Genomic DNA, 27,140 nt, shown 5'->3' with positions numbered 1-27,140 from the left:
TCTCTTTTGTTTTTGTTTCATATATGTCTTTTTTTGTAAATGTTTGTGTGCAATAAAGTATAAAATAAATAAATAAACTTTCACATTTATAGATATGATAGTGAGATATATACTATTATACTCGTACATCAAAATACTCTTAATCTGATAATAACATGAGCGATTTTTTTATACTTCTGTCGAGATCGAACCTAGATCCTTTGGATTCTTAACTCACGATCGACGATCTGACCGTGTTACATACTAACAATTATGACATTAATTTTTAATATTTTTAGTAATTTTTTTACTCTAAATCGTTGTAAGACACGATTTAACTGTCATGTCCTTATATTATACGTCTGTATATCACTAACTGTTGTCATTTCACCCACGTGGTTAAAATAAGTTTTCATGGTTCAAATTTTCAACCCCTTGGGTGTAGAATGTATCAAAATCCTTTCTTAAAGGATAGCTATAACATAGTGGCTATCTACACGCTAAATTTCAGCCGGATCGGTACAGTAGTTTGTGATGTGCGTTGATATATCAGTCAATCAGTCTTTGGGTTTTATAGGTATGCTCACTGCATCACTGGGAATGATTTAGCGATATTGAAATAATAAAACCTATCCTATATTTAAAGTTGGATCAAACTGAACATAGTGTGCAGATTTGATTAAAACCGGTTGAGTAGTTTAGGAGTGCATCGCAGACAAACATCGTGACACGTAATTTATATATATTAAGATTAGGATTATTATTCTTCTAATACATGAGAAAAAATTCAGTCGTTAGTCGAATAAACAGACAATTCCAGATTAACTACGGGAAGATGTCTGTTTTTGGTCGGCCATTGATTTTTTTTTTAATACGAAATAGTTTTTATAGGCAAATTTACTGGTACGTCTTGTCTATGGTGCCTAAAAAAGTTAGGTTATGTATTTCATTACATTTTACATGATTAATTTTGATTTTATATTTTTATAATAGCTAATGTAAGAACTAAGGAGTTACTAGCTAGTTAGTACTAGTCGAATGCTAGTCACGTAACTATAAATTTGTATATAAGTATAATGAAAACTGACTATGTATTATATTTTAAGTGGATATTAATAAAATATATGTTTTGACGTGTTTTTTCTTTTTGCCTTTTTTTACCCAAATCCAATTTTCTTATTATTGGAATCTTATCGAATTAGTATCCTACTAATATTATAAAAGCTAAATTTTGTGATGATGAAAAACTACTGAACCGATTGCAATGAAATTTGGTATGCAGATAGCTGGACAACTGGAATAACACATAGGCAACTTTTTATTCCAATATTCCTACGGGACTTACGCGGGCAAAACCGCGGGGCGCAGCTAGTTTCAAATATAACAGAAATTGTAAATGAAAATAAAATTTATCAATAGCGTTATAGAAGCTTCTGGTTGGATTGAGGCATGGTAACTTTATATATAAAATTTATATATTTTTTTTTTAATCCGTTTCCCCTACTGGGGTATTCGGCAAATGATATACATCTGTTTCACTCATCGATTTTCTTTATGGACAAGTAGGTGATCAGCCTTCTTTGGACCTGCCAGACCAAGACATTTTTTTGTGCTTCTCCATTGGAAATCGAACCCAGGACCCCTCGGTTTCACGCTCACGCGATAACTACTGTGCCGAGGAAGCGGTCATGATCTAAATAGGTTTAAAGCTATACAAGCCAGGGATTTCACCTGCATGTGAACCGCTCCCGTGGGTTTTACGAGGACACCTTTGTCCTTTCTTAATTTCATGCCATTCGGTTCATTGGTGTAGGCGTGAAGACACAGATAGAGTTACTTTTGAATCTATAAAATTAACAGGAATCTAAAGGGATTATGATAAAAATACATTTCTATAAAAAAGTTGTTTATTTACAAAATACGATTTTACAAAATTCATATCTCAATACACTTCCTCTAAAAATACTGGAGTATTAGGAGTCTCAATATTGTACTGACCATAACAATTCAATTTATTGCAGAATTTAATAACATAAAGCCAAAAAATGTAAAAAAAAAAAAACAGCTGACAGTGTACTCTCTCTTACACGCACTATCTCAGAGCAAGCTGTCTCCCTCGCACTTAGGAAGTATTTTTCTTTTTTTTATTCAGGTACAGGAATTATGAAATCGATGGTCAGCTATAGTAAATAATGAATGAATCGTAATAAAATAACTCACTTTGGATGGAACGTCGATTATTTAACGATTTTTTTGTACAAATTTTTTATACAAATCAACAAGAAAAAAATATACATTTCTTAGTTGAGTTTTAATCATTTCCACATAGATAAACTTCCGCAGAACAGAATTCCGATTCGATAATTGATTATTATTATTTCTTAATCGTTAAATATACGACGCATACTTTCGAAATCATCAGTCTTATTCGTAATTAAGCTATTATCGCCACTTCGTATTAGCTTAAACAAAATAGCTTTTACCCGAGTGCGACAAATCCAAAAAAGTTTATGAATACAGATTGATTAAATCTCTACTCAATCGATTAAAAAAGAATATTTAACGAACCAAAAGCAATGATTTTTTAATTCTATATTTAAAAACAGACTACATTCAAAATGGCGTCTTCAAACGAGCATTATATCATTTGGATTCAAGAGTCAGGTAGATGGATTAATAATGTTTAAAATAACCCCCCCCCCCCAGGGCGACACGAAATGTCGATAAACATAAATTAGGTGGTAAGTATTCTCGTATTAACTACTAGGAGTGTATTAAAGATGCTAAATGACATGATTTCATTAAAATAATCTCACGAAAAGTTAAAAAATCAATCAAAGTTAAAGAATCATTTAAAAATCGAAAAACGTTATTATTTTATGACATACCTCATTATTTTTGTGAACACCTGAGTATTGGGACAAAAGTGATGTTACAACAAATAATTTAACCGCCATCTTATTAAAAATAATCTTTTTTTTTTAATTAAACCGCCTTCCAAATATCAGAACGAGACCAAATTTAAATGTCACACGGGATGCACCAGTTTTCAAACAAAAATTAAAATCATCCGTCTGAATCAGTTCATACAGTCGAAAGTTCTGAGGTAATAAGCCCAAAAATCAGTCGACTTGAGAAACTCCTCTTTTTTGAAGTCAGTTGAAAAATTAACAAAGTGACATCACTGACTTAAAAACATATTGTTACAACATTATTTTACACTTCATAGAAAATATTACACATCGAACCTTAGAAAGAGACGTCACTATCAGTTTCTATCGCTATCTCTGTCACATATTTCTTTATCAATAAATCGTTCATATTTAATTACATTTAATTACAATTCATCTTCTATAATTCGACATGTAATAATTAGATACGATTTCACGACTACACAAATTAAAAATTTTACCAAAAATAGTTTATGTATAACTGAGGCATTTACATACACCTAGATAGTAAGTATAAAAGTTGCCATAGTCAAAAAAGTACCCGTCAATATATAAGTCTCTTGCATTTAGTCCAACAATTACGGTACCTTCCAAAACTGTACAATAATAATAATTGATTTTTTTACAATGGCAACACTGTGCTAAATGTCAAATGTCAAAAAGTTTTTACTATAACGTTACGCAAAAATTGCGTTCTTTTCAAATAATACGATACACAAATTGCCGTCGCTTTGTAGATGAATGGCCGGTTTAACAACTTCTGAATGTTTTCTGCTAGCTTATCTGTCAGATATAAACGATTAACTCATGAAAGTATAATTCTTAAATAGGCTATCAGGCACATTGTCAGTAAATGTTAAAACCGGCATCATGTACTGCGCCAATTGATATTGAAATATGAAATGATAAAAAATTTACAAACTGTCTTTGAACGAATCGGGAATACTAAAACTAGACGTCGAGTCACAACTTAATATTACCTATGTCTATAGCCTAATATAATACTGCATTGATTTGGTATATTGTGATGGATGTATGTATGTATGTATGTACACCGTGATACCAAATGAAAAAAAAATGTATTTTCAACTAAGCCTATTGTCTTTTAACATCGTATTGAAATAAATCGCGTTTAAGACCCTTCAAAACACGTCCAAATGGAAATAAATCGCGTTTTAAACCCGTCAAAACACGTTCAAACGATGGTGGATATTCGATTATGCTCGATATTCGATTCGGCTCGAACATCGATGGAGAAATTATAATAAAAAAATCATTCGAAAATTCTGAAAATAGTCTCTCATGCGTTCTAGAAAATTCTCTACCGCTAATAAATGCGTTAAAATTAAAATCATACAAAAATACTGATATTTGTACCCGAGTTGTATTTACAGGACTTAAAAACTATTCACGCTAAATTCTACTCTATGACATAAGTGTTAGTGTTGATAATTCAAAGCTCAAATTGTTGATTTCAGGAAATATGGCCCATCTTCCCGAAAAATATATATTTACACTATATGTATGGGATTGTGGTGTGGTTTCAGTAAAGTGCGAAGGCGAAGCGATAGCGAACGGCGAAAATTGACATAAACTAGCCATAAGAGGAATCCTATTTTGTTGTATATCTAAGTTGAAAATAAAAATTTTCTTCCTTCTTCAGTTGTTATGCTCGCCTCGCCATCGCTTCGTTTCGCTTCGCGTTTTCAAAGTGTGCTTATATTAAGTAGGAGTTTTCCCGCAAAGGGATTTGATAAGTGTCACTTAAGTAATGCTCCACAGATTATACATTGAACAAAATAGAATATTCTTAAGGGCTGTGTCAACAATTTTAACAAAAACAGGAGTTAAGCCCTCAACACATTATAAAAATCACTCATATATATACCCTAAAGTACATCTATAGCCTATAGCATTTAGTCGCGTACTTATCAAACGGTGAGAGATTTTTTAAAAAGTTTTTTCAATTTCGGTACAGTTATTTCTGAGATCAGCGCGTTCAAGCAAACAAACTCTTTTAGCTGTATAGCCTACTTCAGGCATTAGTCTCTCACAATGTTATCCCCTTAGCATTATCTGTATTATTAAGTTTATGTAACCTACTAATGCTCTGAGGACAGAACAAAGATAATTATATGCCTTTATATTATTCGTTAAGATTTATTAATCAATTTTTTGCTCAAATTGTAAATTGTTATATTTTGGATATAATTTAACGTTACTTCACCTATGTAATAGAAAAACTGTTTCCGCAAACATAAAAAAACACATAAATTAATACCAATAGGGTGTCCACACGCATTGTACCTACAAAAATCCTCATAGAAATCGATACCAACATTGTTGCTAGGCCCGAAAAATTTTAGAATTGTGAATAAAATATTTAGTTCAATGTGACTGTTTATAAAATATGTTATTGATATATGATAGCATCTATTGTCAACATATACGCTACAAATATGAGTGTTATATTCTATATCATTAGAGATCAATGTAAAAACAATATATATATTATTATATACTTTTAAATATTGTGTGTGACGAAATAAAAGATCGTTATTGCACGACTCATAAACGAAGCATTAGAGAGTGATCTACTACTGAAGAAAAAAATATTATTTAGTCTCGGTTCTGCACTATTTAATTATTTACTGCATTTTATAGAGATGTATCTCTATAAAATGCAGTAAATAATTGAATGATTTTTGCAGTTAAAAAAAAATGTGAGCCGTCACGGTACGCCTGGCAGATGTGAAACATCGACATTATTTTATAAAATTAATATGCAAAGAATAGACTGTGATAGGAACTAAATATGTCATAATGATAAAATAAATTATTACACCGTACACACTACTGCATATAGACTGTATATATTATACACTATCATTTAGCGTGGCGACGCGTCGCCACGGCATGCGTCGCCACGCCAGAAATCTGTTTTACGTGCGTGCGTGCGTTTTCTACGGATGTTTCACATCAAAATTTGATAAGATAATGGAACCGAAATAAACCATATATTAGGTATAGGTAAAAATACTTTCTGTCAATCAACACTGCTTTTCGTTTGAAATACGATATTTTGCTTATAAATGTATTAATTTCATATATATTTTTAGTAACTTTAGACTTACTATGCGCTGATTTATCAAATTAACAAACATTTTCTTCTTTTCGTCGACCATTATGAGTCGAGCACTTGTGGATATTCTAAATGTAATTGATACAAAATTTTAAAATAATCAAAACGGATGTAATGTATTGGATCAACTCTTTCCATATAATTTTACGTATTTAATCATAATTAATTCATTTACGCCTCTATACAAATCTTTTATATCATGTGATCACTTAGAGAAATATTAGAGAAATATTTAAAAATTATTTTTTGTGGAATATTAATACAACGCGACAATATCAGATGGGCTAATAGTTTCGCTTGTTCAAATCGACATACATACAAAAAACATGCTCATACGAAAACCTAATCATTACGATTTTCTCCGTATTTTCTGCACATACAAGGAAATGCAAAATAAATGGACGTCAATATTTGTGATTATTTACATTAATTAATTACTTAAAAGCGTCTTACAGTAATATAATGAATAATAAAGCTAACTGCCATACAAACTTACACTCTATCCCCGTTAATTTTAAGGTTTTATTTAAAGCATCTAAAAATATTGGCATATCCATTTATTATATTGGAATGTGATAAAATCCAAGGCACGATCGCTATTTCGTTAATTTCAATTTAAAAATCTCCCAAAATATATACAATTTCTACCATAGCTTTAATTTGGCAACACCAATACGATAATCACTACGCTAATCGTAAGTACTAAGGCTCGTGTTATTTTAACGCACTACATATTCCGCACACTGGCCTTTACATGGCAATAATTACGATTTTATTTATAAAAGATATTAAAATTATATTTAAAACTGTCTAATGAACCAGATATTAAAAACTTAATTTCGTGTACCAATTTACAATTTAAAAAAAATAACGAATCAAAAACACAAAACGTTCAATTGTGACTCATAAAACTACAAATTTCTACTATACACAAAATTTTTGTTCTCAGCCATTCATAAAAGGAACGCCAGTCAAAAATGCGTGGACACGCCTGCCCTTGTCAATAAATTCCTACCAATCGAAACCGAGTCACTATACAACACTTTACTGTACTTCCAACTATGTCTACCAATTTCTACCGATTTCTACCAAATTTCTACCGCGCTTAGCTGTTCGCCGGAACTTCGCCCCACGTACAGAACCAGTTGTAATTAAACATGGCGGCGTACGGGTGTTTCCGCTTCTTGTGAAGGCGCAATGACTCCTCCGAGGCGTACCAATACTGCGGGTATTTGTCGAATGAGTATTTCTCAGATTCCTTCACGTACGGTTCCGATGGGTCACCTGAAAATATTATTAACAATATGAAATATATTATATTGTCTTATAGGCGTGTGAATTGATTAGTATTTTGGTGGAAACTAAGCGAATAAGATATACATATATGTATATAAATTTTTTGTGTTATACTAGCTGTAACCCGCGGCGTCACTCACTTGGTAACCGGCATTTAATCGGGATAAAAAGTATCATATCACCCAGGTCTGGTCATACTCTGTCTGTATAGTAAATTTCATTAAAATCCGTTCAGTAGTTTCAGCGTGATTAACGGACAAACATGAAAACAAACAAACTTTCACATTTTTTAACTATCTGCGCCCCGCGGTTTCACCCGCGTTAGTCCGTATCCCGTAGGAATATCGGGACAAAAAGTTGCAATCAGTTCAGTAGTTTTTGCGTAAAGGAGTAACGAACACACACACACACATCCTAACAAGCTTTCGCATTTATAATTTTAGTAGGAGTAGTGTGATTATCATGTCCCCCCCCCATCCCCCAACACCACACTTCCTTAAATTCGAATGCGGAACGTGACTCACGCGCCGGCAGGCAGTAGACGCAGAAGATCCGGTGGCGCTTGCCGGCGTGCGTCTCGAGGTGTTTCTTGTGCTGCTTCCGGCGGAGCGACACGTGCGGGCAGCACGGGCACGGTATCGCCAGCTCCTTGGGCACGCTGCCGTGCCTCTCCGCCGCGTGGCTGACCAGCGTGGACGCTACGCGGTAGCCCTGAAATTATTATGTAATAGTGTTAAGAATCTGTATGTTCCATTATCACTTTTTTTTTGTGTTATAGCGGGTAACTGAGTCAGTGTTTCGCCTGATGGTAAGCGATGCCGATGAGCAATCGCAGAGCTAGTGCCTCTGAAAATTTCTACTATCTAACTATCACACTACGTGAGATACAGTCTGGTTATAGACAAGAGAGACAGACAGGCAGACAGCCAGACCAACAAACTGCATAGTCTTGGTCCCTTTTTACCATTTGGGTGCCCTTGGAACCATCAACATTTTGAAATCCTGTTCAGAGCAGAAGTTGGATGGATCTACTAGACCCAAAACTCACAACATTTATTTACTCAATTGGACTGCTTCTAAAAGCTATCTATGAATCGCCGAATAAAAAAATAGTTTTACAATTCACCAATCGGTCTGGAAGGCAAATAACTCAGTTGTTGAATTTTTTTTATAATGATACCAAAGAAATGTCCTGTGGTTCTTAAACTACAACAATCCATAGATCTTCATTTCATCTTCATATTCCAATGCATTCGCATTGACCATTTTTTTATACATGTATTTAAAATTTGGGATTTGTACGTAAGAGCACGCTTCGGCACGATTTGGTCCAGTTCGCATAGCGGAAGGTACCACACCCACACAGAAGACCGGCGTAAAATATTGGCATTGGCTATATCCTTTTCCTTACTCTTCCCATTCCTTTCCTTCATTCCTCTCGGCAATCCTTTAGTAATCTCTTACCAATTTAAAGTCGTCAATCCATATGTAGAGGCGTAAGGTCTGCCAATCGACCTCCAAATGTTCATGGGCGGTGGTAGCGCTTACCATCAGGCGATCCGCCAGCTCCATTGCCGACGATGACACAAACAACAAATCCATAAAGCTTATTTACCTTGAAACAATGTTCGCATCTGTAGGGGAAGTTTTTCCACTTGGGATTCTTTTTTCTACTGAATATCATCCTGTAGGGTTCGGTGGGGAACCAGTCTTCTGGATCGAGGAGTAACTCTACAAGTTCTACACCTGAAATTGGGAATGTTATCTTAGTCATACTATTCACACTAATCACACTAACATTATAAATATGATTTTTTTTTTTTTGATGTTTGTCCATCAATCACGCTGAAACTACTGAACGGTTTTTGAGGAAATTTAGTATAGAGACTGGATATAAGCCGACTTGGGTAATAGGATACACTTTATCCCAATTTTAATGCTCCCTTGGGATAATACAGGAATCTTGACATACGGGCGAAGCCGGGACGACAGGCGTGTATAATATATAAATCACGTGTCACATTGATTGTCCGCGATGGACTCCAAAACTACTCAACCTATTTTAACCAAATCTGTACACCGTGTGCATTTTGTTTGTTCCAACTTAAAACATAGGATAGTATCTATTATTTCGATTACGATAAATTACTACCCGGGCGGAGCCGGGGCGTGCAGCTAGGATTAAAAAAAATCTAAACTAATATTATGAGAGGGAAATATTGATTTTTGTATGTATGTTTTAAAAGTTTTGAGTTATTTCTGCATTTAAAATATAAGTAAACTTACTAGCCATTCAGTGTAAACTATAAGTTTGATAATCTCAATAAATTTAATGGATGTTCAGATAGATAAGTTATGTTTTCAGTATCCTAAGATAGTTAGAACAATCTATGTATTAATATTATTAGCGCGAAAGTATGAGTGGATGGATGGTTGTATGGATATTTGCTACTCTTTCACTTTAAAACAAGCTGTATTGTATCTCTTTCACGTTATGTACATAATGTATGAGAATTTTGCTTACAATTTTGTTATTTTGTTGTTTAGGCGAGACCTTTCCAACATACCATTGTCAATGCAACATGCAACTCCGCAACATAAGCAGATAACTTTGTTGCTCAACAAACGTTTCCCACATCTTTTGTCAAAACCGTAGCGAACCGTGGCGAATAAAACACGGGTTCAAAACCCGCCTCGTGATCAATTTTTTTTTATTCTTTAAAAATCTCTCATTTATAAAGCATTTGAATGCTATAAAACAAAAAATTTGAAAGATCCTCATGTAACTTAATATGGTTGAATTCGGACCTCTGGATGGACTCAGACACATACCTGGTGGCAATTTTATCGGCTCACAGGGTACTGGAGGGACGATAACCTCAGGTTCCGATTCGAGTGCTGTGACAGTGGTATTATTTGTTGCTAAGAGGGTTGTCAGAATTTTGTTCTGCGTCTGAAATGAGCAAATATTAACGGCTTAATAAACTGTGTAATGGATGGTTCAATAATTATCTTTAGATACATCACATACAAGATCTTTTGAGATTTTTTAAGCCACACAACAAATTATGATGGGTTTTTTTAATAGAGTGATTCAAGAGGAATTTATATGTACAACATCTATTATACCACTCTAAATTTAACGCGTGCCGCAGGCTTCCGTTAAAAAGCTAGTGTGAAATAATTATTTGTTGTTATTTGTATGTATAATTGAATAGACAATAACGTTTTGATCAAATTTGATAAATACAAAATATATTGAAATTGAATAAACTGTCATTACCAAATGTTACCTATAGTATAAACAAAGTAAAATTTATGAAAAATGAAATATACCTGTAATGTAGCTCCATTCGTGAAACTCTGCGACAAATCCTTTGGTTTCCGTTTATATCCCTTCGGTGGTCCTCTCTTCTTCGCTATCTCTCCATTCTTCTTATACCTAATCACCTCTCCCTCGATCTTTGTGACCGGAGTGATCATAAGCTTCGACGGCAAGGAATATCGACTTTGCAGCGACTTAACCACATTATTGACATTGCTACTTATATTTAAAGGATTTGCTAGATTCAAGGGATTGTTCACAAATTTTGGTAATGTGTTCGATGGCATGGGATATATTGACAGTGATTTGGGTGTATTGAAAGTCGGTATTTGGTACACTTGAAGGTTGAGTTCCGAGTCGTATTTGATACGTTTCTGTGGCGGCGCATCGTCGCTCGAATCTGACAGCGCTTGAGCGTCGAGCGGGTCCTTCTCCGCAAACGGTTCGGAGTGTGGCAGCTCCTTCTCTTGCAAACAGAACATCTGAAATTTTATTTAATACTCATGTTATTACGGCTTTCAATTGTAACATAATCAGTGATAGTGTTTATGGGTGGTGGTGACCATATAACGTCAGGTGGCCCACCTGCTCCTTTGCTTGCTTGTCACCAAATAAAGGAAATAATATATATTCGTTAAATGTTGGTAAATCATCGAATTCTATTTAGTATTACACCTGTATGTGTGAATGTCTTGATATTAGAAAAATAGTAAATAAACTGATCGAGGACAGTCATTTGGGTGATATGAGGTCTGATGAAGTCAGTAAGTTAAACCCATCAAAAGACTAACTGCACTTTATGCTGCTTAACCTGCAGATTTTTTAACTAGGCAGTTGTCTGCCACACACAAACATCTATTTTTTACATAATTTGATAAAGAGATCAAAGAATATCAACAACATCTCATAATTTTCCTGTGTAAATGCTTTCAGGTGAATCTACAACATTCACTGACACAACCTGTCAATAAACCCTCATAACAAAGTATAGGAAATAATTTATAACCTACTAGCTTCCATTTGCGTGTAATTAATACATTTACAAATGATTTATTGACTGTCTATTCTTATTTTATCACAAGGGAGCATTTAATTGCAATAAAAAGTATCCTTTCACCCAAGTCAGCTCACACCCTGTCTGTATTTATACTGTAATTTCATCAAAATCCGTTCAGTAATTTCAGACAAAGCATTGACGGACAAACATCTAAACAAACAAACTTTCACATTTATAATATTAGAGTGAAATGTAACACTCAGAACAATCAATTCAAGCTAAACCAAGCCAATATGTTGTTATTGTTGAACAAAAAAATGTGTAGGAATGTAAGTATCTGAAGCTGTTTCATGATAAATTCATGGTTAAGATTTAGAATTTAATGTACAGATGGATTTTTGCTTATTTAACAAACAAATAAAGCTGCAAACTTCATGATAAGTTAGCCAAATTCATTTATTCTTTTATATAATTGCTACATGTTTAGCAAACGGGTTTTGAAGCTTCCCCTAAAGGCTAGTTTAAACAAAATAAGGCATAGTTAATTTTAGTAATAGACTGTTTTATTAGAGTATTAAAACATTAACTAGCTGAGAAGGTTATAAATACAATATTTTTATCAAAATGTTCCATCCAGTAACCTAAAATAATAAATAAAATATATACTTCAATAGCAGTTAATGAAAATGAGAAAATAAAGAAAATTAAAACAAAAAAGTTCAAATAAAAATGATGTAAATACTGAATATGCATCAAACACATGTCCTTTGCATATATCATATGAATTCATCAAATTCCCATAATAATAACATAAAATCGTAAAATTACAATCGTCCCTAAAGAACAGATGCGTATAGTTTGTAATTTGTATGCCACTTAAAATCAAGGAACATTCTAAAACGGATGTTACGGAAGTACATATAAATAACTGTATTTTAATGACTCAAAACTTTCGTCATCTGAAATATACGTATACGACAGATTTTTAACAATAGATGATATCTAGGACGTATACACGAAGATACAGTTATGAAATAAATTGTGTTATTTACTCACCGCATATAAATACAAAATGCTGAGGATAAATCATACACAGTTTCACAATCTTATTAAAAAATCAAGTTCCTACAAAATGGCGATTTATTTAGGAAACCTATAATTAAGAACTCTCGAATAACAGCACATGCCAATAAAACCGAGTACAATAACTGAACTAATTAAATTTATAAGTTCATCGTTATGAATGAAAAACGTACCTTAGGCACTGAATTTCGGCGTGGTTGCCGAAATCATCCACAAATTCACTATTTAATGCACAGTAACACAGGAAATTAAGCGTTTCTTTTAAAAAAATTAAGTGAAACATAAAGGTTATACGTTTTAATAATAACAAGAGTACCCCATTCATCTGTGATCTGACGCTGTAAAAAATTATTAATGCTACGTTCGGATACGCTTCATACTTTTTGATTTAAGTATAAACAAATCTATTCTTAAACATGGCAACAATGTTTAAAGTTGCATGCGGATTGCATAGAATAAAAATACATTACGTTCACCGACGTTCACAGATTATGTTCATGACGTGACAATATTAAATGTAGGGGGCGTTAACTAAAGCTCATTGGATTTATACAAATTTAGGCATTTTGTACAGTTTATCTGTATCTTTGCAACACGTTGGAAATGGTCGCAAATCGTATTTTTTATGTTATAGCTTGGTTTGTTCGCCTGATGGCCTGATGCCAAAATCCATGAGCATTTGTATAGGTAGATTGTGGTGATTTATAAAACGAAATATCGTAGCATTCCTGCACTTCACGCCGGTCTTCTGTGAGTTTTTCGGTACCGAGCTGGTGCAATTTAGCCCAATGCGTTCCAAGGCGTGAGCGCTCCCAAAAATCGCATGCATATCGATTGTGTGAATGAGTAGTGAAACCCAAGTATAAAACTTTCGAATTAAAACGTGTATTAAGTACCTACTGTATGTACTCTGTATATTGTATACTGTTTGTCTATTGTGGTGGATTATGTCACAGATAATATAATAATTGTGTCTTAGTTTGTGATTTTGCAGACGATGCGATCACACTTAAATTCAAAGTTTCATATACAAGCAAGCATTTGCCCACGGCTTCGCTCACATGGACTTTTGGTTTGCATTAGCGATGACGCGATGATTGCTTGGTTCACACAACCCCTTCTCAAACTTAAACCGTCGTGTTTGTCGCTCGAGCTGCATTGAATTCTTCGTAATCGATCGTTCGTAATCGACTTCGAATCCTATCGTAATAACTTTTAAACTATTTATGAAAATGATTTAGTGTAAAAGATAGAGTTTATCGACATTAAATTTATCTTAAAGCGACAGGTGTATCGATTTGGATAAATATTCCAAAACGTCCCTTGTAAAAAAGTATCCAATTTAATGCTATTTAATTAAAATTATTACTATTATTTTAGCCATAGTGCCATCCACTTTAAGGAAATAGAAAAAACAAAGTACTTTGATAACCATTTTATTTGTAAACTTAATCTAAACACCAACATCGTAATCAAATGAAGAATTTTTTAATTGAAAAAAAAAATAAAAATAAATTACTAACGACTAGATGACAACGCTGTACAGGGACCGTGTTAAAAAATCTTAAAAAAACAAAACTTATATCACAAAAATATGCTGGTACATATCTGAATTTGTCATAATAGAGGGTTTTAATTGTTAGTATTGGGGTTAGTGTTATTTTAAACTGGCAAACATAACTATAGAAAACTATTACGAGCTTATTTTAAGAAATGTACCAACAAAAATAAAAATAAGATTTGGCTTTAATATCGGGGATTACATACTGGTCACACTGTTTTGGTATAAAAGTCAACTTGAAAAAAACCATTTCGAGAAATTTATTATGAACACATAAATTTATTGAAACGGTTTTGTTCAATCCACGTAACATTCGCATAAACTAAGAAACTCATATAAAATTATTACTGTCCTAAATCTATGAAATAAATAATCGTTAAATACAAAAACAGATTTTAAATCGTGTAATCGTTTAAAATCTCTTATTTACTCAATGCTTAAAGATAAACGCAATAATGAAAGAAAAAAAAACAATTGGCTACAAATTCAAGGCAGAAAATAAATCAAACAAGGAATGAATTCAATTAAGGAAGTGAAGAACCCGGCAAAAATTAAAATGGACGCACAGAAATACTAGAATACTATATAAAATACAATTAAATGCAGAGCCTCCCAACCAGACTAAAGATATGTAAGAAAGTGCAGTCATAGAATGATATGCCTATATCAAAATAAGTTGAGCAAAAAGGAATGGTTAATAGGTTATATTACGCATCAATTCCAGCTTTTATTATCTATGGAGTCTTTATTTTTCGATTAAACACTATTAAACAAAATTCTCTTATTATGTTGAAACCCTCTGACCTCTGATTAAGAGTTTTATATGTATAATTTATAGGTATTTGGATTAAATAACAATAATCTAAGTTCGGTTAATTTTACAACAATACGCCGATATTTAGCAATAGTAACATAGTGTCATAGCGACTTGTCTATGACCACATAGGCTAAGTATCCGATTGTTTTACAAAGATCTCCAAACATTGGCGGCTAACACCACAGCACAATGAAGTATATCGCAATATATTCAACAAAGTTTGCTCATCAAATAATAACTTTAAGCAACAACTTTCATTGCGTCTTAATAATTTTAACTATAACATATCTGTTTTATAATAATCATTACTTCTTCAATTTTATACTACACATCGTGCTGTGACATCACAAATTAAATTTTCTTATGGTAACATGTAAAAAGTCGTACATTAAAATTGTTATGTTATAATACATATCACTCATAAGGACGTTGATGTTTTTAGCCTAAAATGCCCTACATTTAGTACTTCTAGGAACCCTAACGTTTAAAACCTAGCATAACTAATTGTCATACAGAAGTTTTCAACCCCAAGTGTATATATTAGTGCTGGATATTTTCACAGACTACATATAATAAAACAGCCATATATGCTTCTAATAACGAGAATAATACTGGTATTAATGTTTTGTAACAAAAAACTAAACCAAAATTTTATGGAACCTGGACTGATTTGTTATTTATTCAATATAGAACAAGCACCTAATTTTGAATTTGTCTTCTCTTTAAGTTATTAGAGTGATATATCGCTTTTGTATAGTCTGTGACAAACCCAACTGTTGAATACATTATTATACTAATAAGAAGTCTATATATGAATGGAATTTATTTGTTCAAATCTACTGTGATTATAAAAAAAAAACACATATATTTAACGACAGTGAAAATGCAAATTATTGAATTTAAATACATGTCATTGTGTTGCCTTATTAAAAAATTGTCAAGATAATAATTTTCATATAAATACGTGAGGATAATTTATTTTCATATAAAACGTGATTAAAATGCTATATCAATATTACTAATAGAAGGACACGCAATCCACTTCTCGAAAAATCATTCAAATATATTATTTTTTATCATATGTTATGGATGCTGATTTTTTATTCGAATTATACATTGGATATTTTATCTTACTTACTAACATCGTTATATACATGTCATATCAAAATCATATCGCGTTTTTTTGGCATATTGAAAAAAACACAGTTGACATTGCGGCAAAAGTTTCAAGTGACAGTTGATCGCGCGGGAAACTGAGCTGTCACCGCCAACGCGAGACTGCAACTTTTGCCGCAGCGCCATCTAGTTTCCGAATTTCGAATCACGATTTGTATGTGCGTATTACATCTTTGATTTGCGCCCTGCACAGGGGGCACTGGCCGCCGCCTTTGCCCCTCCACTGTTGTACCGCGCATCTGTAGCACATGCACATGTGTCCGCACATATATAATACACTATCTATTGGGTTTTCGTAGCAGATGGTGCACTCGGTGCCCGTTAGGCCTTCACCGATGACCGAGTAAATCGGTTGGTGCGACGTAGACGGCCGACTGGTCGATGGACCGTTGGGGATTCTGTCTAAACGCAGTTCAGAATGTCCATTCGGTATGAGTACTTGCTCGTTCGAGTTGTTCTGGCTCGTCGAGCAGACTTCCCGCGGCCTTTGGTATGGCACGGGCGCACAAGTTTGCGATTGTGACGTCACTGGCAGCGATGTGACGCAGACTTGCGATGACGACTGTATCGGCTGTAAAGGAGGAAACAAACAGTTAGTACATTTTGAACATTGGTTTTACAATGTTTGAGGATATTTGTGGAATTCGAACCGGTAATAATTGTAATACTAACAAAGCGGTTACATAAGTAAAACCACATAAATTATAAATTTAATTAACTATATACCTAATGCTTTGAATAATAATACTTATAATGATTTATTAGAAAATCATGTCTTAAGAGGTAAAGACCGTTCCGACCGTTCATTTCATTTTTTTTTTTTATATAAAGTAATATATATAAAACTTTACTGTTCTTATGGAAGCCACTGAAGTTTAATATATTAATTTTATTACAATTAGCTTATTTCCATAAATTTACTAGAGTTCAATAAAACTTCGAATACCAACCTCAATATAATGTGCGCTCGCCAATGTTAGCCCCTGCTGGTGGCTGACGCCGTTCTGCCCGCCGTTCTGCGGCGGCAGGCTCACGACCAGCACGGTGCCGCCGCTTCCAGCCGCTATCGGCGCTGCGGAGCCGGTCAGCACGCGCAACTGCTGCGGCGGCGTCTGCGCTTGAACCGCTTGAGACGTCAGCATCCTGACCTTTTGCGTCGCGCCATATATGTCAACAAACGCCCATAGCCGTAGCGTGTGGTCCACGTGCATCACCGTAATCGGCGTCGAACCGTTCCTGCTGACGCGCACTTCGCCGTCCAGCGTTAGAGTGACCGCCAGCTCGTCGCCGCGTCTCAGACCGTTGGCGGCGTCCCGTCGCACTACCCAATACTCCGGGCGGTCCAACAATTGTTCGGCGTCGTCAGGCAGGTCGCACGGTCTGAGTGTGGCCGGATCGCACGACGTCAAACCAATGGCCAAGCTGCCAGCGTACGCGGCTTCCGTGGCGAGAATTTGTACCACTATCGTTTGACCCGGTCTCATAGGCCGTGCCGTGAACACGTAACCCTGGCAGAATTCCGCTTCGATCCTTGCGGCGACGCCTCTTTCGTTCACAAACTGCACATTTCTGCCTGTCATTCTGTGAAGGTTGAGGGGTACGAGGGGGTTCTTGTATCTTGGAGGTGGTAAGGCTTCGTCCACTGACAGGGAGCGCATGCTGCCGATGAGTCTGTCATCTTCGACAATAGGTGAAGCCTGTCTGTTCTGGTACAATGTTCTAGAATCCACGAATTGTACAGCCGTGCAGTTTCCATACACATCTATTAATGCCCACAGGGGATATCTCGTGTCGACACCGCTGAAAAATAGTCCCTTATCTTCACCATTTATGCCGAAATGCACCTCTCCGGCCGAGTTAACGTAGTAGAATAACAGATTGTCCTTTTCGCAGAATCTTTCACCGAGAGCTTTAGCCCAATTCCCGGGTTTGTTTGTGAGTTCTGGGCATACATACTTTGGCAGTGGTAGGGGCATTGTGGCTGGGTTGTGACAGGTAAAACCGAATCTGATGACGCCGCTCCAGCTATTTGATATTTCTACGAAACGAATGCATATCTGAAAAGAGGAAACACGTAAATTAATTATTAGTTATAATACGTTATACTTTCAACCGACTTACGAAATAAAGGAAGAGCTTATCGATTCTATTTTTTTTGTCGCCTCAACACTTTTTACTGGGTGAAGCGATTCCTCCAACATATTTTTGAGTAGTTACAGTATAGTAAAAGGAAGATTTATTGATTATATACGTATGTATATCTATCTCTATTCCGCTTTCATTTTTTCTTCAACATTCAGTTACATAGTTAATATAATAGTTTAACTTAAGCATCATAAAAAACAGAAATCTCCATATTCTAAAACAGCAAGTGTCCCATTTCCCTTTCCAAACTCTATCCAGTCCATTCCTTCTATCAAGGCATCAGTCCTTCACTTATCTCTTTTACCACTTAAAAGTAGGCAGCGTTTTAACAGCGCCACTACCATGCTCTGTTCATGGGCGATGGGGATCGCTTACCATCAGACGAACCAGCAGCTTAGTTGCCCGCTCTGATGTAAAAAAACACAAAGCCAGTTTTCCTCACCTTCTCATTAACATGAACCGGCCGTGCGCTGAACGCGACGCCCTTGCAGAAGGACTCCACTCTCCTCGCGGTGCTGCCATCCCGCGAGATCCTAACGTTCTCCCCGTGCGCCGCCGTGTGGAAGCCGAGCGGCGGCAGGTTGTTCGGGGTGCTGCCAGTGCAGGAGGTGCGAGGCGCTGCAACAATGAAATATTCCTGCTTATTATCTAATATATAAATTTCTCGTGTCACAGTTTTCGTTGCCATACTCCTCCGAAACGGCTTGACCGATTTTGATGAAATTTTTTGTGCTTATCCGGTGTCTCTGAGAATCGGCCAACATCTATTTTTCATACCCCTAAATGATAAGAGTAAGGCAGAACAGCGTTTGCCGGGTGCAGCTAGTATCGTTATAAAACACTACCGCTTTGGGAATATTTGTTAGATAAATGTATCGTAATAATTGGATCCTCCATCTTGAAACAGAGGCTTTTGATTCTAACAAATATAATTGTATTCATTTAACAGTTGAATAAAGATTTCTCTATTTACTATTATTATTGAGAAATCGATCACGTGGTCGGATTCGATATTGTTTCGGATTCTTTGTTTCATTAAGTTTTTAATTTGACTGCATTGAGCTTTTTCCTATTAAGTTTCTTCTCATTTATAATTTACCCTTTCTATGCTTAAATTAAAGATACTTTATTTTTTTTGCGTGTAACACAGTTCATCGAATGTTACGAGTCAGTCGGTACACTTTATCACATAAAACATAGATAAGATTGGGTGAGCGAACTATCCCCTAAGTACAAGACGACACCTGCGCGGCAGATGCGGGCGCAGCTTGCGCGGGCGGCCAGCCATTCGCTTGAATTATTATTATTTAAGCAGTTATTTCGTAAAAAGATGATGTTAATTAGTAAAATTGTATGTCAGTAGAGTGAAACGTAGCATAAGCAGTAATCTTATATTATAAAGCAGAATAGTTTAGTTTGTTTGAACGCACAAATCTGAGGAAATCTGGTCCGATTTGATTATTCAAATCGGACCAGTTTTTCCTCAGATTTGATTGAGTCGGATTCTTTCAGCGTTAGATAGTCCATTTATTGAGGAAGATATGTGTACCACGGGCGTAGCCGGGGCAGACCACTAGTAGTATATAAAAGGCGACACCGCGAAATACATTGTCTAGCGTTATTATTAGTAATTATAATTTTAAACTCACTAGGACTTCGCAATCAAAACTACCGCCACCAACCAGCCTAGTTAGTTAGCCTCTTGACAGATGTCAAAAAGCCCGCCAACGACAGCAAGATGGCGGCGAGCGCCGTCAAGACTCCCCAGGTCTCTCGTTCGACTTCCTGACCAATTGTTCACGTTACGAGGAGGGGAGGAAGTGACACGTGCGTGCACAAAGCCCTACTTTGTCGAGGGTGAAAATATGAGCGGTTCAACAAGTCATTTCCACTCATGTTACTCTAAGCGAATGCTGGCAGCTAACATGCTTCTAATTACTGTTGAGCAATCTTAGTATACAAAACATCAAAGGTGACTGACTGGCCGATCCATCAACCTAGCCCAAAGTCCTGGACCGATCGCGCTGTAATTTCGCGTTCAGAGAGCCGCTATGATGTAAGCATCCGGGATTTTGATAAATTGTAAGACCAAGAGGATAAAATACGGGATGAAAGTACGCTGAAAATTTATTTGGACCACGCGGGCGGAGCTGCGGTCAACAGCTAGTGAAAAAAAAGAGGACTCTTTGTTTCCTGTTATGATTCGATTGAAAATCTATACAACCGATTTTAAAGCTAATATTCATTAAAATGAACACCATAGGCTTTATTATCCCGTGTCAAGAAGAGTAGAAAGGGAGTAGTTAAAAAAGAAGTCTCGTAGTAGAATGCTTTTTCTTTCTATTGTTCTTTCGTTAATCAAAATAATTTAGAGCATTAATGATCTATGCTCTGTTCTCTTATTAATACTGTGCAATATTATACTATGCCTTCATTTAACATTGATATATGTATAACGAAATGTGCGTATCATATTTCAAAAATCAATGCCACTAGTTTTATTACTCAAACTGGAATCGATCCCCATATTCTTTTCATTGACATGCTTTTCGAGAGACAAATTTCAATTCTCAGTATACAATTCGAAAGATAATTAAGACAATACAACGTCATAAACATAATGAAAACTACGAGACATCTAATGTAAGTCATTTAATAGGAAAAAAAAACCGAAACGTTGAGACGCAGAACAAAGGTTACATAAGGGTGTACGAAGACCAGGTGGTCGGACGAGGGTGCGAACCTGGTGGGGGATCACATCCGTCGGATGTAGATCCGTAGATTCGAAATCCTTCCCAAAATCACTTTCCGGATGTAATCCAACACGCGTATGAAGCGAAATCATTGAACATCGATAGCAAAGTATTGAATTACCTACGTTAAGAGGACAAATATCCGAACGTCACAGTTTGGATACAGTACATTTATATAAGAGTATATAAAAAAAAACTCCCGCCTGCTTGGCGTAGTGGTGAACACGTGAACATAGAACCGAGTGGTCCTGGTATCGATACCCGTGGGGATAAACAAAAGTAAAATAGTCTCAATCTGGCAGAACGCAGAAGTCTGATCACCAACTTGTCCATAAAGACAATCGAACCGTGAATCAACCGTGCATCTGCTCCATACCCCGAGAAGGGGACACGATAAATCACTTTTATACCACGATTCCAACTAATGAAAAATTCAATCATTTTAGAATTTAACTACTAAAGGACCGACGGTACTGACTGACAATAAGACGAACAATTCAGAAAAACAAGGCTAAAAATAAAAGAAAACTGCTAATAGCTATCAGTTTTCACACACGTATCATTTCACTACAAGATTACATGAACAAGTCACTGGATAACACGAAACTGTGAGAACTTTATATCTTACTTAACCAGATTCAGCATTAAACTACGCGCAACTACGAATCCATAACTTATTATCACAACATAGTATAAAACAAAGTCGCTTTCTTTGTCAGTATGTCCCTATGTATGCTTTAATCTTTAAAACTACGTAATAGATTTTGATAGGATTTTTTAATTGATAGAGTGATTCAAGAGGAAGGTTTATGTACAATAACATCTATTAAACTACTCTGAATTTCACGCGTGCAAAGCCGAGGGCAAAAGCTAGTAACTTATATAAAACAAATACACAATACAATAGAACTTCCAAACGAAAACAGGCAAAACGTTCCTATCCCAAAATCATTAAGCTCTACGAATAACTACACACATCCCCCATCGATCTACCCCAACACTTAACGCATCTGCTCAACCAAATTGCTGCGGTAAATTAATTACGGTGTTGCTATATTTAAACTCATCAATTTGGACACGCGCCGCGTTCTTAATATAAACAGATTGCAACTGCATCTATTAGCGTCGCTATTTTGGGAACTTTATGGTTAAAAACGCATAATTGTACATTGGAGAATTAGGCAGCCTCGACATAGAGAAGCAAAGAAAAAAAAAAAGAAATTGATTTTAACAAAGCAATTATTTTAAATTGATAATTGCTTTGCCCAGTATAGACAATCTTAAGGGGAATTAATATTCAAGTACAGTACCTAATTTAATTGAAAAATTTATAAATGGAAGTCTATATAAAACGACGATAGCTCAAACAGTTTAAGATCAAAACAAACCACCACGCCTAAATGTCGCGCTTGACGTCACGCCGTCTTCCTAGTATGCGGCCAAACTTAGTGCATTGCGTGACGTCAATATTGGTCTAGATCCGCTAATAGACGCGTCTGTCAGTGCACTGCGTAACACCTGGCTGAGTGTGATGGAATCGAGTTCGTCAGATACCGCTGATGCCTACCAACGCACCAGGACTGTTAAGGAATTTCTAAGGAATTTCGAGAATAAAATCGTTGACAATCGACGCAATCCAGTGTCACAGCTTCTGGGTGTGTCTGTTTAACTTCTCTGTCTATTCTTATATTAATCCTACTAATATTATAAATGCGAAAGTTTGTAGGGATGTGTGTGTGTATGTTGCTCTTTCACGCAAAAACTACTAAACCGATTGCAATGAAATTTGGTACGTAGACAGCTGGACAACTGGAGTAACATACAGCAACTTTTTATCCCGATATTCCTACCGGATACGGACTTACGCGGGTGAAACTGCGGGGCGCAGCTAATCATATTATACATATGAAAATAAACGTCAAAAAATAGCTAAACACGCAATCAGAGACTTTATCAATCGTACAATTGGCCCTTATAATTCCAACTTCACGGAAAACGTATAAAAAAACGACGTTCACGCATCAACGACACTCCACCGGGCCACCCCACGATTGAGCCACGAGATTTCCCTTTTGTCAGGATGCGTACGCGCTGGTGCGCATCTCCACTCGTCATACGTGACGCAACGCCACCTTAGCTAGCATCCGAGGTTTGTGTATTGGCGTATGCATGAAACCAAATGAACCAAATCCATATATACGTATATATAATATGGGTAATTTAGTTGATTGGCGTAACTTACATAAGATCTTCTCCATTAGATTAATATAATACAAATTAGATTAAAGATTTTGCAACAATTGACTCTGACATGAAGCAAAATAGACACCTTGAAACGTGAATTGATTAGAAATGCCCAGAGTTGTAATAAAAATAGACCATCATAAAATATATACAGATAATGAATGTTAAAAGCATCGAGTAACGAGTGGATACAGCCCATAGATTAAATATGAATTGGTCGATGAACGTCACTATTAAAAATGAAAACGCATCAACGTATGAGACTGGAACATTTGCGCAACTAATTCTTAAGCATGGCATTCGATCGTGCAAAGTGGATGCTAACCCTGAAACATGAATCGATAGGGGCAAAACCCCTCAAAACCAAGGGCTTTAATAAAGTGCATTGTTGTGAAGAGGGGAACTGGGTGAGTGTAATCTTATTTGTATGTGATGACCCTTACGTGTTTAAAGATTCAAGGTCCCTTCTGACGATTTGTGAAAATTCGCTCCTAAAACCCAGAACCTAACCCATATATAATATCCTGCTTTGTCATTACAGCACATTATGTATCGGAAATACGATAAAATTATAACAGATGTATTTTTACATTCGTAACTATTGAGAAATCTTAAGATTTTCACGAGAGTAACAAGTGATCCTTTTTTTCGGTCTGCCCATCATTCTGTATGTTTATAAACGCATCAGTCTTTATATATTGTGCCACCGATCTTGCTTTAAATGCAGTCTGGCAGATGAAACTTCTGACCTACAACGCACGGAAACTCCACGCAGACGACAATTAATTACAAAATCAATTACGCTATCACAGCAACGTGTAACGTGTACTTCAGGCATGTTATCTAAAACTAAACACATGTTACACGCCCAAGACAGAGCGACGAACCCCTTCATCTAATAATAACCAAACATTACATAACCTAAACAAAGTGTGCCTTGTTAAGATGAATTGAAGGCGCTCATCGAATTTATCATAAACACTTCTGATATTTGGGACTTTCTGGTTCCTGAAACTTAGCACAAGCCTATGCATATATGCCTCTGTTGGTCAGTAACAAAAATTGTTAATTTTTTTCTTTGAAAATCATCAGTTCAAAAGTTGGTCATTTCTCTTTGTATTAGTAACCAATTGTTTTGTGCCCAATAAAGTAAATATATTAATACTAGCTGCGCCCCGCTGTTTCACACTCAAAAGTCCGTATCCCGGAGGAATATCGGGATAAAAAGTTGCCTATATGTTATTCCAGTTGTCCAGCTATCTACTACGTACCAAATTTCATTGCAATCGCTTCAGTAGCTTGCGTGAAAGAGCAACAAAACACACACACATCCTCACAAACTTTCGCATTTATAATATTAGTAGGATTTATTGGGTGCAGTATCGTTTAATATCTTGCATTGCATGATCTAGAACAGTTAAGAACAATAAGTTAACGCTTATTATTGACAAAACTTCCGCCGAGATTCCCAATTAATCTATAAATTATTAAGTGTAGGTATAACGACAAAACATAATATAATTAATTTACTATAAACCAGAGACGTATATTTATGAAACCCGACATACAATAGCCTTAGCGTTAAAATAAATAACGAAACTTCGACTATAATCTTAATTCACCCCCCAATTCAATTCAGAAACTCATGAGCGTGGAATAGGCGCCGTTTCGTCGACATCTGCGCCCCATTTAAGAAAACACCCCTCGCGTAATGAAATTCATCCCAAAGGAAACTTTGTAACATATAGGAAAACGATAGCTGAACTTTCGATTATATCCTTGCTTATATTATATAATGCGAAAGTGTGTTTGTTTGTTTGTTCGTCTTTCTGTCGTCGCGTCGAAACGGAGCAAAATTACAAATTGTTTTTTGTGTGATAGATGTCCTACGCCATACATAAGAATCGAACAATTAGTTGAAAACTATATATAACGATACCGAGCAACTATTGATTTGTTTATTTGTCTAAATCTCGTGTTATTAAGACCTTATATATTTATTGAAATAAAACAATAATCTACATAACAAAAAATCTCAAAAGGGCCAATTGAATATATACAGTTTTGAAGATATTTCACAGTAATAGAATATACTATACTAGCTGTGCCCCGAAGTTTCACCCACGTGAGTCCGTATTCCGTAGGAATATCGGGATAAAATGTTGCCTATATGTTATTCCAGTTGCTCAGCAGTCTACGTACCAAAATCATTACAATCGGTTCAGTAGTTTTTGCGTGAAAGAGCAACAAACAAACACACACACATCCTTACAAACTTTCGCATTTATAATATTAGTAGGAAGTAGGATACTATACTATGTTCAAACTAATGATTATAACACAGCAACATGACTTCAATTGCAAAAAAAAATGTAACAGACTAGTGGGGAAAATGATAAAAAGTTTAACCGAGACATATAGCAACACTAAGGTCACAGACCTTGCGTTCGGAAACCGTGACCGACAAACCATAAATAATAGAACGAGGAATTAAATCTTTCATTTTTTACTTCGATCGCACAATTATATAGTTAGATTCGCTTAAATATAGATTGTGGCGAATCCATTGATGCGCTTTTTATAAACTCGATATAAATTCCGTAAAAAATATGAAACCACTCATAGGCGCAATAGGATTTAATTTGTATTTATATTACCAATATTTATAAGCATAATCCTACTAATATCATAAAGGCGAAAGTTCGTAAAGAAGTGTGTATGTTTGTTGCTCTTTCACGCAAAAACTACTGAAACGATTGCAATGAAATTTGGTACGTAGTCAGCCGGACAACTGGAATAAGGTAAATGCAACTTTTTATCCCGATATTCCTACGGGATACGGACTTACGCGGGTGAAACCGCGGGGCGCAGCTAGTATATTCTAAACTTTTGGTAACTATGTCCTGTTCAACTTATCTATCATAAGCTAGTATGAAAATATAGGTCAGAAAGCTGTAAAATGAATATTAAGTAACGTTTCAGCAAGTCGTAAAACTGCTCTTGATATCTTCGAATGTATCCTACATTATGTGTGTTTATTCATCACAATACAACGTATTCATTGTCTTTGTCCTTGTGAAGTTAATTCTTGTACATAAAACAACAAATCACGCGAATTTCATCTCTTTTCAGTATAAACAAATGAATCACAATTGCAAAACATTAATTTCACCCAAAACTGCTCACATTCGGCGTGACTCAAGCTTGTCCTTCGAACTACAAAGGGTTTCAGTTCTTTGTTTTAAATCGATTATATTTAACGCGCCGTTTTTGTTCTGAAATTCAAAAATGGAATCGTCTTTGTCGGTGGCGAACTTTCTAGAATACTAAGTAAGAAACATATATACTTTTTTTTTTCAAATTTGGAATACCACCAACAAGCCAGTATCAATAATAGACAAGGTTTTTATTATAAATACGTGTTCATGATGTGTTGCCAGTGAAGATAAAACAATCGAAGCGTGACGATCTAAAAAACCACCGCGCGTGATATCGTTGCACGCTTACTTGGTTCTGTACAAGAGAGACAGAGATATAGATTAATAAATCCTTTACATTGGAAAAGGATGCACGATGTTATGTACTGTAACACACGTCGTTATTCAATTGCACCATTGCCTTTTTTATATCATGCTAATTTAATGTACAGTGATATATTAATTTAAGAAATA

General features: G+C 35.5%; 2 protein-coding genes across 4 annotated transcripts in view; both read right to left on the bottom strand.

The window, feature by feature from the left end:
• Positions 1-4,949: 4,949 nt before the first annotated feature.
• Positions 4,950-13,151, bottom strand: LOC119838945. 2 transcript variants are annotated; one of them, XM_038365096.1, is made up of 6 exons: positions 12,947-13,151; positions 10,705-11,175; positions 10,201-10,321; positions 8,984-9,114; positions 7,893-8,079; positions 4,950-7,356 (listed from the first exon to the last, which is right to left on the bottom strand). In XM_038365096.1, the coding sequence occupies exons 2-6, from the start codon at positions 11,173-11,175 to the stop codon at positions 7,178-7,180; spliced, it is 1,089 nt and encodes a 362-aa protein (XP_038221024.1). In that variant the 5' UTR covers positions 12,947-13,151; the 3' UTR covers positions 4,950-7,177. The 2 variants fall into 2 exon arrangements, with proteins under 2 accessions (XP_038221024.1, XP_038221025.1); XM_038365097.1 differs by lacking the exon at positions 12,947-13,151 and adding an exon at positions 12,747-12,885.
• Positions 13,152-14,193: 1,042 nt separating this feature from the next.
• Positions 14,194-27,140, bottom strand: part of LOC119838868 (protein neuralized) — a 40,451-nt gene continuing 27,504 nt past the window's right edge. For both annotated transcript variants that reach the window (XM_038365011.1, XM_038365010.1), the window contains exons 2-4: positions 18,915-19,090; positions 17,278-18,384; positions 14,194-16,898 (exon numbers count right to left, since the gene is read on the bottom strand). In XM_038365011.1, coding sequence (XP_038220939.1) covers positions 16,473-16,898; positions 17,278-18,384; positions 18,915-19,090 — 1,709 coding nt within the window. In that variant the 3' untranslated portion in view covers positions 14,194-16,472. The remainder of the gene's footprint in view (positions 16,899-17,277; positions 18,385-18,914; positions 19,091-27,140) is intronic.

The sequence above is a fragment of the Zerene cesonia genome, unplaced genomic scaffold, assembly GCF_012273895.1.
Source record: "Zerene cesonia ecotype Mississippi unplaced genomic scaffold, Zerene_cesonia_1.1 Zces_u006, whole genome shotgun sequence".
Lineage (NCBI taxonomy): Eukaryota > Metazoa > Arthropoda > Insecta > Lepidoptera > Pieridae > Zerene > Zerene cesonia.
Note: the sequence above shows the minus strand (reverse complement) of the source record. Positions and strands in the feature narration are given on the sequence as shown.

Excerpts from the sequence above, each read along its gene's own strand:
- LOC119838945 (XM_038365096.1), bottom strand. The coding sequence starts at position 11,175 with ATGTTCTGTTTGCAAGAGAAGGAGCTGCCACACTCCGAACCGTTTGCG. Across the intron at positions 10,322-10,704 it reads CGAATGGAGCTACATTACAG|ACGCAGAACAAAATTCTGAC; the intron begins GTATATTTCATT and ends TGCTCATTTCAG. Across the intron at positions 8,080-8,983 it reads GATGCGAACATTGTTTCAAG|GGCTACCGCGTAGCGTCCAC; the intron begins GTAAATAAGCTT and ends TAATAATTTCAG.